This window comes from Zosterops lateralis (genome assembly GCF_965231275.1).
Source record: "Zosterops lateralis genome assembly, chromosome: 10".
In the NCBI taxonomy this organism is placed as follows: Eukaryota; Metazoa; Chordata; class Aves; order Passeriformes; family Zosteropidae; genus Zosterops; species Zosterops lateralis.
The window spans coordinates 20,060,867-20,079,905 of NC_139770.1; the positions used below are offsets into that span (position 1 = coordinate 20,060,867).

The following is a 19,039-nucleotide window of genomic DNA, read 5'->3' on the forward strand; positions in this document are numbered from 1 at the left end:
CAGCCTGCAGAGGAAATGAAGCCCAAGGAACCTCTCTGACCTCCAGCTGCATCCAGACCAGCTACAGAGATCTTTGACAGACGTATGCATTAAAGAGACACACTAATCTGGGAGCCACTAGTTCCTACTTTAAAAAACCAGCACAGCCAAGTATTTTCATGCTCAAATTAACGAGTCACAAAGGATCTCAGAAATTTGGGAGGTTTTCACCGATAGTCTGAAAAAACACAAGTAACCAGAGGCAAGGCTCACTGTGCCTGTATTCCAGTGTTTTGCAATAGCAGGTTTCTAGCATGCTACTTCCTACCCTCAAAACACACAAGGTGGGTATAAATGAAGATATAAATATACAGTACTATGAGAAATCGACAGTAAGAATCTTGTTGCAACAGCTTCAGAGTCAACTGGACAAAACCCACAGCAGAAAAGTCTGGTCTCAACAGCCAGACCAACTGCACAAACCACAAACCCAGAAATCCCTCCTTGCTGTGGGAGACCCAGATTAAAGGTGAGAGATGCCACATTGCCTCTGTTAGTTGCCTTTCATTCTGAGGTACTTTAGATTCACTTAATACTTGTTTTTATTTCAGTAACTGTTACCAACAGGAAAAAAAAAAGCCCATAGTTATTCACTATTTGTAATGAATGAATGAGAAGTAATGAATAATTGATGTTTTAGGAGCGCAGATTGTGTGTATAGCTTAAATGACAGAGATTATCAATAGCTGATCAAAACAATTTTTAACATATGTAAGATGAAAGCTAATTTTCCAGAAAGAGTTTTACATTATATTTTAGACCCATTATGAGAATATACAATTATTTTGGAACAAAGTGAAAATTACTGTGACATTATAGAAGCCACTTCTTACAATTAATCACCCCAGACAAGATCCTTGATAAGAATATCATTACATTTGCAAAACAAGGAAGTGCACAAAATTATGAGGAGGCAGAATTACAAAGTTGCAAGGCCAAACTTGACTTTATGATTCAGAAACAGTTAATTCTCCTCAGAGCCCTCTTAGGACCCCCTGATTTAAGCACACAACACAGACATTTTGATACAAAAAAGCAAAGTGTGTGGCCTTGAGGTAGTGTTTCAGGACACAGGGAGTTAAGAACGTTCTGAGAGTCTCAGAAACACCCACCCCATGAGTCCTTCAGAAGAGGCAGGATTAGACACATTACCCAGAGGCCACCCAGAGGAACTGTGGAAACAGGGAACAGCCTGTGGATACTCCACTCAAGGCTCCACCACTGACATACAGCACAGTTATAAAGGTGGTCTTATTAACCCCACAAACCCTCAGATCCACAGTCCCTGGCCAGAAATGGTTGCATCACCCATCTGATCTCAGCCTGAGCTATTCCACTTACTAAGATGGCAGAAAACAAAATTGTTTGTTAAGTTTAACTTATATACAAGCCCCATGGTCAGTATAAAGAAGCTTTCAGAACCACACAATAGGAAGTAGAGGTGTGGAGGAGAGAGAAATGGGAAGCAGAACTGCTCTTTCTGGCTCACTATAACACATAATCCTTTTGAGGAGATATCCAACAGTGGAGAGACAAAAACCAAAAGGGTCTCTTTGTATCAAAGCCTGGCCCTGACCTCTGCTCCCAAAATTATTCAAAAACTTTATTCAACAGCTCTTAATATACAACACATGAGCGGAACATGCAGCAGAGCCCTGCACCATTCACACTCAATTGTGAAAACAGAAGGACACGTTGCTTGCAGATTTTTCTAGGGTTCTTTCACTAGAGCACCACTCTGAGCATTAGCAGAATTTACTTTGTCAAATCAGCCAACCTGTACAGGTGGCAGACCGAGGTCATAGGAGGTCAAAAACATCCACAACTGACTTCTCCAAGGACTTTGCATATGACATTTTACTCAAAGGTAACAGTCTTTACCTTTGAACACACTCCAACACTCAGCATTTCTGCAGGTCAGCTCAGAGCATCCTAACAGCCCCACCTCCACCTTCTCCACTGCTTACTGGTCCCAGTTTCCCCCAGTTCCCTCAAACCTGCTGGTCCATCCAGGATCCTTACAGCTCTCCTCTCTACAGACAAAAATACAGATAAGTACTAGGGGGCTTGCTGACCTCTAAAAGACAACTGCAATGTTCTTACTGAACTTTTTTTTTTTTTTTTCAAAACCAACATACTAAAAAATCAGCTTAAGACAGGCACAGAGAACAGAAAATCCCAAAACAAATAGTTAGGGGGTTTAGAGATAAGCAACGGAAAACTGGATCTCAGAATGGGAAATGTTGGACAGTCTAAAAGTTTGCAATGCTTCCTCTGGCCTGCCCAAAAGAAGCGTGATGCCCTTATTATTGGCTCTGCAAAATTGATGGACTTCTTGAGTATTTGTTTCCTACTTTCTAAATATTTGGGTTTTGAAGACGAAGAGGCAAGTAATCCTATTGTTCTCTGTGGAGGATCATAATTGGGTTTATGATAAAGAGGAAGTGTGTTGCTGATATAAGTTAGCACAGATTTATCACAGATAAGCCAGCTGAGCCAGAGAACAGCCTGGTCTGAAGGATTCTCCCTCTCCTTTTTCATTGCTTAGCATTTGAGGGATATTAAATCTGTCACAACCTTCACAAACAAAAGGTGTGCTGCATTTTCATCAGCCTCAGAGCTCTGGGGTTTCTTCATGTGCGCCCAGCTCTTTGATAACAGTTTTATGAGCCTTAAGAAAATACAACAAATACTTTGGATAACTGAGGCACACATGCAATACCAAGTTAGAATCCACATGCAATTTCAATTACATCCAGAGTGATCCAGGAATATGGATGCATTCCCTACATGCTACACGTAGCAAGGGACACATCTGTGCCACAGGTAAGAGCCAACCTTGGGGCAAGGGCAGAGCCATCAGCCCAGTGCCTTGTGCCCTCTGCTGAGGGGGACCAGCTGCCTCCACATCCTCTGCCTCCCCAAAACAGCTCTTCTCTCCCAGGGCCTTTGGTTCTGGGCATCTGCACAAGGCAAGGGTCATGTGAGTGCACAGAGGAGCACAGCTCTGGCAGCTGAGGAGCACAGTCCATGGAAGGCAGGCTGGGAGCAAACTAACACACAGCTAGGTGGGATCAGGGGAACACAACCTGCCAAGGCACCACACTGAGAAGCCACTTGGCAGCATAAATACATCCCATTTTCAAACATTGCATAAAATCTGCCACAAAGCCAGTGTCACACTTCATCAAACACATCTTTGTTTGAACTCACAAGTTAGAAAATTTTGTAAAACACTGTACAAGGCAAGATTACAAGGGATTATTTTAGAGATATTGGAGCTCTTTATTTCCACACTTGCTGAGGAAAAATATTCTTTCCCTTGCTGGAAATATCAGAATACCATTTTCTGTAAGCAAAGTTGCCCAGAGCAACAACAGAAACTCTTGGAGAGCCTGGTCTAAAAGAATCTCAGCACCATGTAGAGTAAGACCCAACTCCTGTACCCTTTTTTAACAACTGCATCAAATTTTGGGCAAAAGTGGCCAGTTTTGAAAACATGCACATTAAGCTCCAACTGGAAGAAGCTGTGAAAGTTCACTTACAACTTGGGCACTTTTTCAGTGCCTGTGTGGAAGGGGGATTTTGGAAATTGAAGTCCTCTCTACAGTTACGCTCTACTTGGAAGTATGGCAACAAGTTTTCTTGAAATTGGGCAGCCATCACCAAACAAAAAGCACTGAGTGCTCGACAGACAGCCCTGACTTCCCTATAAAACGGGCTCCCATCAAGACCCTTTTTCCTGGGAAAACCTACTCCTCCTCATCTGAGATACAAGCAATGCAGACTCCACACGATTCCATGCACTGGAGACAGGGAAAGCAAAACTCTGAGATTCTGTCCTTTGTCCCATGGAGGATTGGTCTCTTTAGGAACCAGTGATGAGGAGGACAAAAAAGGCTGCTCAGAGATGGGAAAGGGAGAGCTGGAAGAATCAGTTCTCACTGAACTGCTGAGAGGCAGTCCAATACTTTGTCCCAGAAATAAAGTCATTATTTATGCTTATTAAAGTAATTATTATTATACCCTATTATAAGGGAGCCATTTAAATCACAAGCAAACAGTCTACAGGAGCACCAGCAGGAAAGGGTCAAGCTCAAAGGTGAAACTCCATGTCAGGACCTATTTTATTTTCTCACGGGTTTCAGTTTCCTTTTTTTGTTTATATTAAATATAGGCTACATTTCTGCCAGGTTGAACACATTATCCACACTGCAGCATTCAAAGCACAATGCATCACTTAGATGTAATTCCCCCACTCCCCCCACATTTCCCCATGTTTGTTTTACTCACTATCCCATCAAAAGTTTGGTTCTCTTACCTTTATTACTTCTGGAGCCTGCTGAATTGAAGCTGGAACAGAGTCTCTGGAGGCAGCTCCAACATGGCTTTTTTGCCCTGCAAGCAGGGACTGTGAAGGAGTTGCTAAAGTTTCCTGGAGAATTTGCATCACTTCCCTCTCCTTGGACAAACTTCCCTTGCCTGTCTGAAATTCCACCAGCTCCTGGGCAAAGTCCTCAATGCTTCCCAGGATCCGCAGTAAAAGGGCTTTGTCATCCTCTTCCATCTTATGACCGTTGCTTTCCATGATTTTTGACAAAGAAGAAGGGGGATCAGCAGGTTTACTTTTGGGTTCAAGAGCCAGAGGTGGAGCCTGCCTACCCTGCCTTCCAGACACCTGCAGTGAGGCAGGTTCGCCCTCCCTCCGAGAGGGTTCCCTCAGAGTACTCTCCATTTTCTGGGAAAAGCACTCCAAGTCCAGCAGCAGCTTGTCTATCTCCTCCTTGTCCACCCTGCTGCATGTCTGGGCTCCTTTGGGGACAGCAGCTTGGGCACCACACAACACAGGATCTGACACTGGGTTTAAAGGAGCAGTTTTCTCAGGAGCATCTCCCACCCTGGGCCGTTCTGCTTTAGCATCAGCAGGAAGGTCTGAACCAGCACCTCGCTGGTAGCTGTGCTCCAGGCTCTGCCAGCCCCCCTTGTGCTCTGCCTTCTTCTCTGTCCCTGCTGTTCTGTCCCCATCAGACTCTTCCTCGATGTACAGCGCCTCAGTGGCAGGTGTGCAGGGGCTCGGGGCTGGTGACTGAGGTAGAGCATCTTTCACAGCTCTCACGCTGCTCTCTGGAGGGACACCAGCCAGGGAGTTGGAGGTGAAGCTCACAGTACCTGTCTGGATGGACTGGGAGGTGCTTGTCACCTCACCCTGACCTGGTAGAACAACAGGAACTGCACTTGAAGATGGCAGCTGAATGATATCTTCATACCTAGGGGGCTGCTCATCACCAAATACCAGGGGAAAGGGAGTTTGCTGCAAGCCATGGAAACAGTTCATGAGTTCTGCCCAGTCACTCGCTTCTCTCTGCCCTGTCTTCAGCTCAAAGGGCAACTTTTTCAGGTAGGAAGAAAATCTTGTCATCAGATTCATGTATATCATCTCTGAATTAGCCAGGGGATCATTGCTGTTCCCTCCACCAACATCTGCAGACTTCTTCTTGATGCAGTGCTTGATGATGTCTGTGCATTTTTTCAGATCCTCTGAGCACTTGAGCAAGATGTCCAGGCACACCTTAATATCCCCCCCAGAAGAACCATCTAGCTTGTGCTTTTCTAAAATCTGGGTAATGATGTTTTCTTCAGGGAAGGAATGGGGGCAGAAGGGAACCACAGGATTCATGGTGACTTCTGAAGCATCATTGCTCTCCTGCCATTTCTCCACAGGTGGGGGACTCTGCAAAGAGCCACACGGAGGGCAGTTCTCATCATTGTTAAAGTGCCCATAAATCAAGTCAAAATCAAAGGATCGTCGGCTGAAAGATTCTGACCGAACTTTCCTTCCCTTTCTGTAGGCCACATGACTGGAAGAGTTTTTGAGCTTTTCAAAGGAGAATTCCTTTATTTTACCACTGGCAAGATTTATTGCCTCACCAGTAATGTCTTTTAAACTGCTAGAAGCTTGCACTGAAGAGCCTTTCTTGATTCTTGCACTATTTGGGAGGATTTGGTGAAAGTCCTCATTTCCAGCCAAGGCAAGACCATTTTCAGACACAGGAATTTTATCCAGGTTGGCATCTTGGACACTGAGCTCTGCACAGACACTGTGGTGTGCCACTATGCAGGTGAGGCCCTGTTTGAGGAGCTGGCAGGAGCCTGTGCAGTAGTGCACAGTGTGCTGGGAGTGCTGCTCTACCACCACGCTGCTGTAGCAGTTCACTGAAGTCACCATCAGCCTGTAGGTCGCTGCCATAGCACAGCCCACGCTGGAAAGTGAGGCTGCAAAACTCACCATCAACTTCACAGGATAAAACTCACTTTTCACAGCCACACCACATTGGATGAAAACATTCAGATGTCAATTGGAAACATCCAAACTGTGCGAGAAGCTACTGCCTTGGAAAGCCCTGGAGAAGCCTGGAGTGGTTTTGGCAGTACAGTTACAACAACTAGTGCAACTTGAATACCGTTTAACTTAAGGCACCTTGATGCTTGTATTCCATGCAGAAAGCCTTGCTCAGCAGAGGTGCAGCACGAGCTGCTCCATTTCCAATGGTCCAGGTAGCTTCTCCAGCAGAGGCCATAAAATCCAGTCAGTTCTTAGACAGAAGTGACAAGTCAGCAATTTCTGTTTGACCCTTTTTCTCTCTTTTTGGGTGGCTCATTAAAAGTTAGAGAATCCAGTAGCACGTACAGACAAAAAATCCACAGTGTGCTTGGGAGATTCCTCTCTCACACTGGTGACACAGGTCCCTGCAACAGAAATAAAGGTGACAGTCATTATGATTGCCATGTATTACACAGCCTTGTCTACTACCAAACATCTGGCACCAGAGAGAACAACCAGCACACAGGCCTGCACAGAACAGAGTAGACTGATAGTCTTCTTTCACTCACATCTACCATATAAGAGCAGTGTTGAGGAGCTGGCCTATATTTATACACAGGCTGTCTGTGTGCTGCCATTTTAACAGCTCTATTTTAGCCACTCATTAATTTTTTTCAGACTTGCTTTTTTTCCTCCCCAGACTGAGCAAAACATTACCTTTAATTCTAATAGAGCAAAACATTCTGATCCTGTTGTGAATTTCTGCCTTTCGTTTTCCAAAGCTCTAAAGATAAGGCAAAGGGCAGTAGAGAAAAGCACTTTCAGGATTTCCAAGCTCTCTGGATTATAAAAAGCTCTAAAAAGCCTGCAGCAAAGTAGCTGAATGCCTCTAAGAATGTACAGTCTTTAGTAAAGGCCACATTGGCTTCCATCAGCCTGTCACCAAGGTCTCTGGGATCATAGCAGTATGTTTTAGGGAGGAATAACTGTTTCTCTTACAACCCATAAATAGCAGCATATTTAATACAGTAAGTCCACTGCTGTAGACATTGAGGATAGTAACATTTGTATAAAAGTTAAGCCTATGAAAACTAAGAATTGAGTGTTTTACACTTAGCACAGTGTAAGTGCTAAGTGTAAGCTGCACTCCTATCATCATGGTCAGAACTGCACCAGAAAAAAAACCCTCAAAAGCGGTTTAACTTTGTTATGAAAAAAAGCAAATCTCAGATTTAATGGTCTTGAATTTTAGACATAGCCTCATCTTTCTTTAATACATGAACAATCAAATTAAAACAACCCAGTGAAATTCTGAGCACCCTCTATTCCTGTACAAACAGAAATTGATTTAATAAAACATTATTATATCACACAGCTAAGCCACTCCGCAGCATGGGTTTATTTTTGTTTCTTCAAAGGCAAATATCCAGCACTGTGAAAGGCCAGGCCTGCACCTGATGAAAGCACTGCCCTCCCCACAGCTCTGTCCCACCAACTTAGCTCAAAGCTTGGAGAAACACAGCACACACAAGGCAAGTGCCCCAAGAGATTGGTGATGTTGTAATTACCAGCTGGGGAGAGCACAAGTCTAAACATTCACATTTTACATATTTTAAAGCCTTAATTTAAAATTGAGTAGCACTGATTCAAGAATGTTCAATGGGATTTGTGGAGTGCCATATCTGCTCACTGCAGTTGTGTGGAGTGGCACAGGTAAAGAGCCCTTCCTACTTTGTTCTTTGGATTATATAAGGCATTGAAAAGATTGCATTCAGGATGAAGAGCCAACTGCCATGCTGGGCTCTGTAACAGGCCGCCACCTGCCCACCCCAGCTGCGGGCCAAGAGCTCCTCCTGTCCTGGCCTGCTCCCCTCCACACCCACTGGCACTGCCCCAAAGCCCCTCTGGCACGGGAGGGCCCTCCCGAGGGATGAGCAGAGCTGTGAGGTGTGCCCCTTCCCGAGGGAACAGCAGGGGTACCAGCTGTGCCCCTTCCCCAGGGATGGGCCGTGGTACAAGGTGTGCCCCTTCCCCAGGGATGGGCTGTGGTACAAGGTGTGTCCCCTGCCCAGGGACAAGCACAGGTACCAGGTGTGCCCCAGCCACTGCAGTGAGTCAAGGTGCTGGCAGAGAAAGGGAGTGCACAGAACCCTTTTCACACCATGAGGTGCTCACACCATCACTCACACACCCAAGGAACACACTTCACACCCTCCACTCACTCCTCTCAGGCTTCACTGTCATGTGTGCTAAACTCTCTGTTGAATCAGAGCCACAGTTTAAAAAATGCTGTTGGCTCCTCAATGCCTTCATGGGCTTTGTCAGGAAATGCATGCTAGGCCTCCAAAAAGTCCACTGATCTATAGACTCCCTTCAACACATCAGGGTAAGAGGTCTGCTGCTTTTCCTCTTCTGAGCCTCCATCAACTTCAAACAAACCTTCTGGCATTTCCTGAAATCACCACTATATAATATTTAGAGACAGAAGAGGATTCGGGACAGCAAGTTTGATGAAGAATTAATATTGTTCTCAAAAAGCATAGGACTTCCTGAGGGCTCCTTCCTCCCTCTGTGTCATACACAGCACAAGAGACAAGTCTTCCTTTCAGCAGCAAAGAACAGTTTGGGTTTATACCTAATTTGGGCAATAATTACATCTTGATTAAGTTATTTCTTAATTAGAGTAATAATGTATTACTCACTGTCTCCTTTTCCTCTGTCACTCCAAGGGTAGTTTCCTCCCACCACATCATTGACTAAGCCAGTTTCTCTAATTAAGCCACCTTCAAGCAATGAAGTTTTTGTCTCTGTAGGGTTATTCCTTCAAGGAAAAGGTCTTCTAGATTCCCAACCTAAATGGACTCTTTTTTTGTTCAACTTTGCATGGTCAGCTCTGCCCAATAACAATTTCACGTATTTATGCAATGATTGCTGCACTCTCCAATCCCTTTCCAGTTTGCCCGTATTCCTCTGGTACTATCACAAACCAACACAATGCAAACACAAATTTGCCCAGGCCAACACAGGACTGCTGCCTCCTGCCTCTGCTGTCAGCACCTTTTACTGCTGTTTCAGAGGAGGAAGTAATCAAACAATCAATATAAAACCCCAATAGCCTCTTTCCTACCACACTAACTAATGTCTTCCCAGTAATTACTTACTAATTGTTTTATTATCACTGTCTGCAGAAACATGCTCAGGTTATTCAAGGGCTGCAGCAGCACAAATCCTTACAGATACAGAGTAGAAACTTCTCTCCTTTCCCACTGCCTTGCCCAAGGTAGGACATGCTCAGCTTGCAGCTTTGAGTGTGATCTGTTGAACATGACACAGCATGCAAACCTAGTCCGGACAAAGCCTAAGAGAGGAGTATCCCTCTTTTCAGATCTGGGAATGCAGCCTCAAGCTGAGCTTCAGCTGTGACTCTTGGTGGGTGACTAAAAGCTGCTATTTATGAGTAGAATGAAAAGATCAAATGCACCAAGAAACTTTCCTACTTGGCTCTTTCCAGGCTGCAACTTCGTTCCAGTTTGACTCTAGAGCAACCCCCAGTTCAGAAATACTGCAGAAAGATTCTGTAATTAGAATTGCTGCCACGAAACCAACCCAGCCCCAGGGATACAGGGCTGGCTTCACAACACAAACTGTGAATGAATAGTGCTTCTTGTATGACTGCAGAATAATGCTTTATGCCTGTCCTATCTCTGCAAGATGACATGAATTACTTTCCAAAGGAAAAAATTATTGCAGATACTAATTATATAAAAGGTTATTCCACAAGACACACAAGAAATTCTATTCATGCAAAGATTATGCAGAAGTTAAATAACTGAACAATGACAATCTGTTCAGATTGGGACTGTCAGCCAGCACTTGCAAACTCAAGTCTAGAAAGCTACAGGACAAGGCTCCAATAGCTCTGAAAGTCTCTAACTCACCAGAAGTCTTCTTGAACCCTTATCAGCAGCACCAGCAACAGGAGTTAGAAACCACTATAACACAGTATTGAGTAAGCCAGCCTTCCTGCACCAGGACATGGCCTGAGCATCACTGTGGAACTGCTGCTTTCTACTGGAAGGTGTGGTAGGACCAACCCTGCAGTTTGGTACTCTTGCAAAAGAAAACAAAGAACAACAGGTCTGTCATTTGGACAGTCACCAGTATAGCTTCAGGTATATGACCATACCTGTGTAATCAGGTGTCAGGTCTTATCCCCTTAGAAGGATTTGTGGTACCAAAAAGCAGCATTTAACTGTATCTTTTTATTTAGAAATGATTGGGTTTTGTTTAGAATTTACTGAGCAAAGCAGATTTGGAAGCAAGCTATATGGATTACAGAAGAAAAAACGACAAACAACAAAGTAATGATTTCTTTCAAATAAATTTTTGTAACAAATCCAGTTCTGCTGAATTAAGTGAAAATTTTACAACCAGACAATAAATTATTTTGGATCCCATCAAAAATAAGGGAAGGAAGGAAGGAAGTGATCAACAAAGGAAGTGATCAACAACTCACCGTCACTTACACAACTTATTACTTCTCAAAAAGGAACAGGAGACTAAAAGGAGTAACTTTTCTTCCTCTACTGAAGAAGTTTGGAAGAAAAAAAATCCGGGTTGTTCCTTTGACCTGTATTTCTTCTATTTACACCTTATAATATTTTGATGTGCTTAATGGCAGCAGAATTACTTTGTATGTAGGACTTAGGTGGGAAGTGCAGCTTTTCAGTCCTCAGGAGCAGCAGAAATTTGATGCACGTGCACACATTTCAGGGACAATAGAAGAAACCACTCACAATTGCACCCACACAGTTTGGAGATTACAGGGGCTTATACCATTGACACTGGCACAGAATCCAGTACCTTTAGAATCTTTATTTCTAAAAGGTTTTAGCTCCAAGCTATTTCATGTTTTAGAAACTGCAATAAACTGTGATGGCTACAAATCCCAACTTGCCTCATAACCTCGGTTAGAGGATCTGACCTACTCAAAGTAAGCACTTCTATTTGAACCAGAGGACACTTCCTCATATTCTCAAGTGCTTCAATATTTAATTACACACATTCTAGAAAAAGGGTCATCATTTCCCATTGAAGTATGTTCAACATCACATTCTACAAACAGCTATCCCACTTTCTTATGCTAAATTAAAAGAGCTTTCAGGAGGACCAATTTCCTCACCTACAAGTACTAACATAGTATAATCAAATCACCTCTTAACATTTTCCAGGAGTGCCAGAGAGTCTGAGATGTCTTCAGAGTCATTGCTATAAATCTTTGTCTGAGTTCTTTCTGTAACTTGCTATTGTTCTTACAAAAACATGGCAGAGGTGGGATTCATCTCACCTACACAGCCATGAAGTGTTCGGTGTTGTCTGTAGGCAATGCAGACAGGGAAGTACCTCAAAAAGAAAGAGCACCCCACTGGGTTTAACAATCTGGTTTTGAGATGTTAAATTATACTCAATGAATCCCATCCTTCAGGATTACACAAGAACACAGGAAAAACCATTTCTGTCTCCAACAGTGGTTAAATGCCAATGCTCAAGGAGCAGTATTAGAAAGACGTGGTATTTCCTAGGAATATTCTCCTGGCCTCCAAGTGCTCCCAGTTCATGAGAACTGTGAAGTTGGATGTGGTTTGTACTAACCTTTGGAGGATTGCTCTCCTGTGTGCTTGAGCACTCCATGATTCAACAAAAACGTTTTGCATCCTGAACATCTTTAGACAAGACATTCTACCATCCACCACCCCTTTCAATCCTGTCACTCAGCAGCTTCAGTATGTCAAGATCTTGTACTGAGACACTGCACAAATACTGCACCTCCATGCACACTGTCCACAGCATTCCCAAGTTTACAGAATTCCATGTCATCCCTCTGCCTTCTCTTTCTTTTCTCTTAGTTTAAACAGTTCTCCTAGCAAAGAAGCCACTTTGCATCTCTAAGCATTCCCACTGCCCCTCTCATAAGCTTTTCTGGTTCAATTACACACTTTAAGATATGGGAACCCAAAATGGGCAAAGTATTCAGGAAAGATGAGAACCACAGGCAGAAATTAATTTTTGAGCTGCCTTTCAAAAATCACTATTATCCCAATATAGTGTTTTCCCCTTTCCAGCCTCACTGTTTTCAGATAATGCATTCTCAAGTGTCTGCTCTCATAACCACCTGGGTTAACTCACTCTGTCCTTCTTCCTACTTGTCTTCCAAGAGGAAATAAAGATACTATTGTCCTTTGTAAAATGCTCAGAGATCCACTGAGAGAACACTCTATTCAAGAGGAAGGTGCTCAGCCCTTTTAGAGACCAATATTTTCATGCAGCCTCAGAAAAAAGGTTCAGAGACGGGCAGCAATAATGATCCAGAGGCCTTGAACAGCTATTCTGTGAGGAATGATGGAGCAGGACCAGGCACTTCAGGTAGGAAGACAGGTGACTTCAGAGAAATATAATAATCTCCAAAGTCATGAACGGCATGGAAAGGGCAGATAGGGTCTGACTGCTCATCTACCCTCAGCACAAGAACTAGGTGCTCAGTGCCACAGCGAGCAGAGTAAAACAAGCACACGCACGCAGCAAACCTGGGAAATGTCTCATCAAAAGATGCCATGGACCCAGAAAGGCAGTCAAAGGGCCATGTTTTTATACCTCCTCTGTCAAAAGTCACCACTTTTTTACATGGGTACCACTTGACACCCTTTAATTCTTGCTATGCTGGGGTGGCAAAATAAACAGGGATATTCCCATGACTGCAGATTTCTATCATAATCCTTCCTCTTATCCTTCCTGCTTCCAAACATATATTTTCCAGGCTAAGTTCCAGTTTATTTGGTTACTCTTTTTACAAAAGTTCTTCTGCCATGTGCTTTTCTGTAATATTAACTACAACTCTTTGGAGAGGGGGGAATGTCTGCCCCTAACTTTGGGAGGGAATGTTATTCATTACACAAAACCAAAATGGATTTGCACCATGGCATGTTGGTTTGCTCCCTCTTATTTTCCTGGAGATGTCATTTCTATTTGCCATTTTTTGTTGTTTTTGACTGCTGCTGAGTGAGTTTCACAGAGCCTTATCTGCATTACTTAAAAGATCACTTTCTCTAATGGCACAGATTCTCATGAGCTCATCACTGCACAGGCACAGGGAGTTGTTTATCCCTCGTGCACATTAGTTTACATCTGCTGGTATCAAGTATCTACAACCGAGTACTGTGAGAACTTTCTGCAACCAGCTTTTGTTTCTACTACCCTAATTCTGTGATTTTCAGCATATACTGTCACTTCATTACTCAGCCTCTCTTCCAGGCCATTTATAACTTGGTTCAACAACACAAGCCTTAACACAGATCCCCCCGGGAGTGAAGAGTGATGACTCTTCCCTAGAAAAGCTGACAGTCCTTCCTACACTTTAACCAGGTATTAATTACTGAGAAAGACACACTGCTGCTCCATAGCAGTTCGTTTCCTTCCAGGAGCATTAACAAAGTCCTTTGTTGATCTCTCTCTGAAAATCCAGACACAGCAGAATATTTGCTTGTTTGTCTCTCTTGCCTTCTTGTTGAAGAGCCCCAGACCATCGAACTTTACCAGCTGTAGCTGGGCTTCAGCATTCCTGCAGTGACCCGTGGAGGTCACTGCAATGGGAACACTTATCAAGGCAGCCTTCCAAGCAGACATGACCTTGAGCCTCACTGTCCGTGGCAGGACCATTAACACTGCCCTGCAGTCACTGTGCATTCAGAGAAGTCAGTTTTTACACTGAGAAATCTGTTTTGGTACATTTACCCTAAAGAAAAATAATCCCCCAACATTAACTTAAATACAACCTCTCCACATTTACAGCAGGAATGTAAGGCAAGCCCACTGCTCAAAAAGATCTGGGCTAGTATCAATAATAATAGTCTGCACTGATTTTTAAAAATAAACCTGGCAGTAGACCATAATCTATTGTTTTAAAATATTGACTTGCAGTTAGTGAATGCAGGATTATTCAGTGTAACTCCTCCAGGTTAAGTGACAGGGTTATCTAATACTCCAGTGCCTCTATCCCCTTCACAAACACCAGCACAGAGTCCCTGCACACGAGCACACCAGAAACTGCTGGAGAGCACCACTGCACGGGCCATGTAAAGCTTGTCACTGGGGGTGTCAGCTGGGAAGGAGAAGAGTTAACAGTACCAGGAAAGATGTCACCCTTCTCAGCTTTTCTGAAATACCTTTCTTCAACTTTCCGTTTGCACAGCCTTGGAACTAAAACTGACCAGACAGGAATTTGTGCCCCATGAGACTGGTTTCCAGTTAGACAGATGAGACAGCAAGAGAGTAAAAGCTCACACGATTTTTCCACGTAACGCCAACCCGCTACACATAAATACTTTGCCAACTAATTATTGTTCCAGCCTCGTGTCTCTGTAGAACCACCAGCCTTGCTCACTTAGCAGGACCCAAATACATTCACAAACATGCTGAAGTTCAGCAAGGCATGAGAAAAAGAAAAATTATCGCCTGAGCTCTGACACACTGACAGAAAATAAGGTGACCAACCAGTAAAACACTGGAGGTGAACAAGCTTCAAAAGCACATAATTAGCAAGGCTCAGGGCAGAGGTCAGAAAGCCTGCTTGATTAAGTAATGTGTCTCCTGGCTGTTTATAACCGTATATGGAAAGAGATAATTTCATATCAGCAAGACAAATTTATTGTCCCTGGAATGTTAATTCAGTATTAAGAGTATCCATTCACTTTACACAAATTAAAGTGATTTTACTTAAGTGTTAAAATAACAAAGGAAGATTTATGTCCAAGACAGCATTCCCTTGGTCATTAACTTTTGCTGACACTGAGGTTACAATTTACAGATTCCCTGAAACCATTTTTGGAAACTTACTTAGAAGTTAAATTTCTCCTGTAGCAGAGTAGCCATCTGCTAGTGGTCTGCAGAATAAATACACTTCTAATTTAGTAACAACTAAACAAAAAAAACTGCTTTCATTTATTGCCCATCTATTCAGAGCTCATGCATTTCTCATTGCTGACATATCTAACTTCTTCAGGTCTTCCATGTATCGCAATGGAGACACTCAAGCTCTCAGGCATTCAAAATTTTGGGTAAAATTCTCTTTGTCTAAGGTGACAGGCCATGTCTCCAGGGCAGCCTCAGTCCACAGCCCATAACTGGCCCTAGCAGGAGTACTACAGCTATTCCATGGGTCAGCGATGAGCACAGTGACACAGAAAAGCGCCCACTCTGTGCTGCATTCCCCCCCTCTCCTCTGAGGCACAGTCCCAGGAGCCAAGAGCTGCCATTCCCACCAGCCATCCCTTCCACAAGCCCATTCCTGCCAGCCTCCATCTCCAGCTGGGAACAGCAGCAGCTGTCGAAATGCAATGAATTACACCAAAAGGTGCAGCACGTCCCGGCATCCAACAAGCCTGGCACTGCTACAGATTTTTGTGCCACCCTAGAGGCACAGAGCACTGTGCTCAAAGCAATGCACAATCTAAGGGAGCATAACTTTTCTGGCCCCCATCCTCCACCAAGGAAAACTAAAGCCGTTTTAACCTGATGTGCTAGTAAAATTGAGGAAATTGTTTCTCCTGTGTATTTATCAACCCAGAGAGATTTACAAAACAACAACAAAGCAAAGAGGACTTCCATAATTTCTCTCTTTTTCCTGTGTATTCAAATAGAAGCAGATTAAAAAGAAGAGTAATACACACAGGTTAAAAACAAACAAGCAGAAAACGAGGTAAATGCAAAGATTCCCTCACTTTAGGTGGACAGCTGTGCACACATTCGTGAAGCTGCATATTCATTAAAATGAAGTCATTTTTAACTAGCTCATGTTTTAGATGTATGACCTCAGGTATTGCCTCCTGCATCCTACCTATAAACTATTCTGCACTCAGAATTATTCATTTCTCCATCAACAGAGTATTTGGATGCCAATCAAACACTGATTAATTGTTAACATTGTTAATTACTAACAGTGATAATATTTTCCAGTATTATCCTCATTTTCCCCTACAAAGAGAATAAACCTGTTTCTGGTGCTCAAGCCCTAATTTTCCAAATTATGTGACATTAGGGAGTGTTTCATATGGTCAAAGCAAAGCACCTGCTTAGTCACATCTGCCCTGGCAGTCCTAGCTCAGAAATTCCACAAACCAGACCCAGGGACATAAGCAGCAGAGGAAATACAACAGTGAATTTTGCGCTGGAAAAACCTTGTCCCAGAACACACGTGAAAACAGTTCCTTATGACAGCACTCAACTACATTAATTATGGATGAGAAGATTCCCCTCCTCCCACAGTTCTACTTTGCTGTCTCGTTTCTGACAGAATTGGAGAGCAGGATCTAAGCTCTAACTGAACCTTCAGAAAAGCTAAGTGTAACAGGAGAAAGCCTGGTCTTAGGGAGAAGAAGAACAGGCACTCATTTAAGTCAAATCAATACTGGAAAACATTTACACAATGAAGGAAGAGCAAACTCTGTCCTGCACCAGGACATGCCAAGTTCACAGTTACTTCAAGTCAGGTTTTCTGTCTAATTCAAGGGCAGAGAAGTTCTCTATGGAGAACGGTCCTTACTAAAAACAAAAAACCACCAGCCAATACTCACCCCACCCATAAAAAAAAAGGAAAAACAAATTCCACCATGCAGCATCATATTTATACCTCCAGGGCTACCAGCAGTGAGTGTCAGCCAGCAGGGCTCCACCACAGAGCTTTCTGAACCGCCTGAGCCACATTATTCATCACCTGCTCCACAGGTTGCAGCTGAAGGAAATGAAATAGGTGCTTTACCAGAAAATCTCTGCAGTGTTTGGCATTCACAAATCAGTCAGCTGTAATTTGAGGAGCTTTGCCCACAGCTACCTTTAACATTGCACCTCTGTGCAAATTACAAGTACAAAATAATAAGACACGACAGCGGTTGCAAAGGTCCAGGTAATAGAAACTGGCCATGTGCCACCAGGGAACTTCAACTTTTCTTTTCACTTTCAGGCACGTATAAATCAGTTGCAACTGATACAGTGTTACCCTTTCCGGATACATAAATACTGGGAAAAAACCCAAACAACCCACCACCGTCTCATTCTTCAATTTCTCAGAATCCAGCAGACATTAAACACATAATTTTACATAACAAAGTCTAACAGTACTGACAATCTCCTCAAAGTTCTCATTAAAATAACCTCCCCCTACACAACCTGAGAGAGAAGACCTGCCAAGCTTGAGAGGTTGACAAAAAATTTTCAAGAGAGAAGGTGACTTAAAGAAATGGTTAAGTAAATTTTGAAAGAGTTATGTCCTGAAGCAGGCATCACATAATGTGAACTAAAGCCATGAGACCACCACCAAGAAAAACATGCAGACAGCACTTCAACAGCTTGGAGGACTATCTGCCCCTGGAATCCTTCCCTAGCCTGCATTTCTGCAAAGATGGGAGCACAGAACAGCACACCTCCCAGGCTTTCCTTCTTCAGCAGGAAAAAGAGAGGTAGTATAATTAGTCCCAGGCTTAAAAATATTTACATTACTTGATACCAACGCGGTCTGATGACCTGCAGAGAGAATTACTCCGGCAGGAACACCTCCTTCATAAATCAATCCACTCGTTATTCAAACTCAGTTTCACAAGTTTATGCTCAACTTAATCTCGAATTCATCTGCCCGTGAACCAAGGAGTCTGGTAGCCAAAGCTGTTCCCTTTCTTTCTCGAGAAGAAATACATCGGGGGGAAAAAATTAAATACTGCTTTCACGACCACGTATTCATTCACTGCGGCAGTGAAGCTAATGGCAGGTCCAGCCACCCAGGGTACTGGGGCAAGTGGCCACAGAAAGAGAACAGCTCGAGGACCCCTCACCGGAGTTAACCTCCGGCTCTCAACAGTCAACACCTCCGGGCCAGCCCAGGCTGGGAAGGCGCTGTGCTCAGAACCCGCTACGCCTCCCCCCTGGGGACAAGTCTCCGGGGACAGCTCACAGCCCGGCCCGGGACAGCGCGGAGCGCCGGTGCCTCAGTGCGTGCGGGGCGAGCATCGCCTCCCGCCTGTGCCCGGCCCCGCCGGCCCGCACCGCCCGCGGCACACCCCGCCAGACCCTCCAAACCGCGCCGGAGCCCACCCGGGACCCCCGCGCCGGCTGCTCGCCCGCAGACACCGCCCCGGCCCCCGCCCCGGGCCCCGCCGCACCGCCCCGCCCACTGCCCCGCACGGCCCCGCGCCCAGCCCGCTCGTACCCGCCGGGCAGCGCCCCGTCCCGTCCCATGCCCCGCGCCGCTCCCGCCGCCGGGCGCGCTCCGCCGCCGTCCCGGCCGCCCCTTCCGCACGGCCGGGCCCGCCCAGCGCCGCGGGCCGGGGGGCGGGGGGCGGGCCCGCCTCCGAAAGCCCCGAGCCGCCCCACGGCCGGTCCGCGCCCGGCCCCGCCCGCGGCTCTGCCGCCACCGCCACCGCGGGGGGTGTTTTCGCTCGGGAACGGCACCAACGCCCTTACGGAATCACGGAATCGTCAAGGTTGGAAGAGACCTCCGAGATCTTCCAGGCGGCCGTGCAGCCAGCGCTGCCACTGTAACGCCTAAACCACATCAGGCAGCGCCAGATCCAGACGCCTCTTGTACACCTCCACCAACCAAGTCACCTCCTGACTCCTCACCTACCTGGCAATCTA

The 19,039-nt window shown here is 44.8% G+C and overlaps 1 protein-coding gene across 4 annotated transcripts in view; it reads right to left on the reverse strand.

Moving 5' to 3' along the window:
• PPP2R3A (protein phosphatase 2 regulatory subunit B''alpha) overlaps positions 1 to 19,039 on the reverse strand; it is a 56,169-nt gene that overhangs the window by 35,404 nt on the left and 1,726 nt on the right. For 2 of the 4 annotated variants that reach the window (XM_083868479.1, XM_083868480.1), the window contains exon 2: positions 4,361 to 6,786. In XM_083868479.1, the coding sequence (XP_083724605.1) occupies positions 4,361 to 6,328 (1,968 nt within the window). In that variant the 5' untranslated portion in view covers positions 6,329 to 6,786. Of the gene's footprint in view, positions 1 to 4,360; positions 6,787 to 17,042; positions 17,143 to 18,611; positions 18,668 to 19,039 lie in introns of those variants that run through there. The other 2 variants (XM_083868478.1, XM_083868481.1) reach the window with 2 other exon arrangements.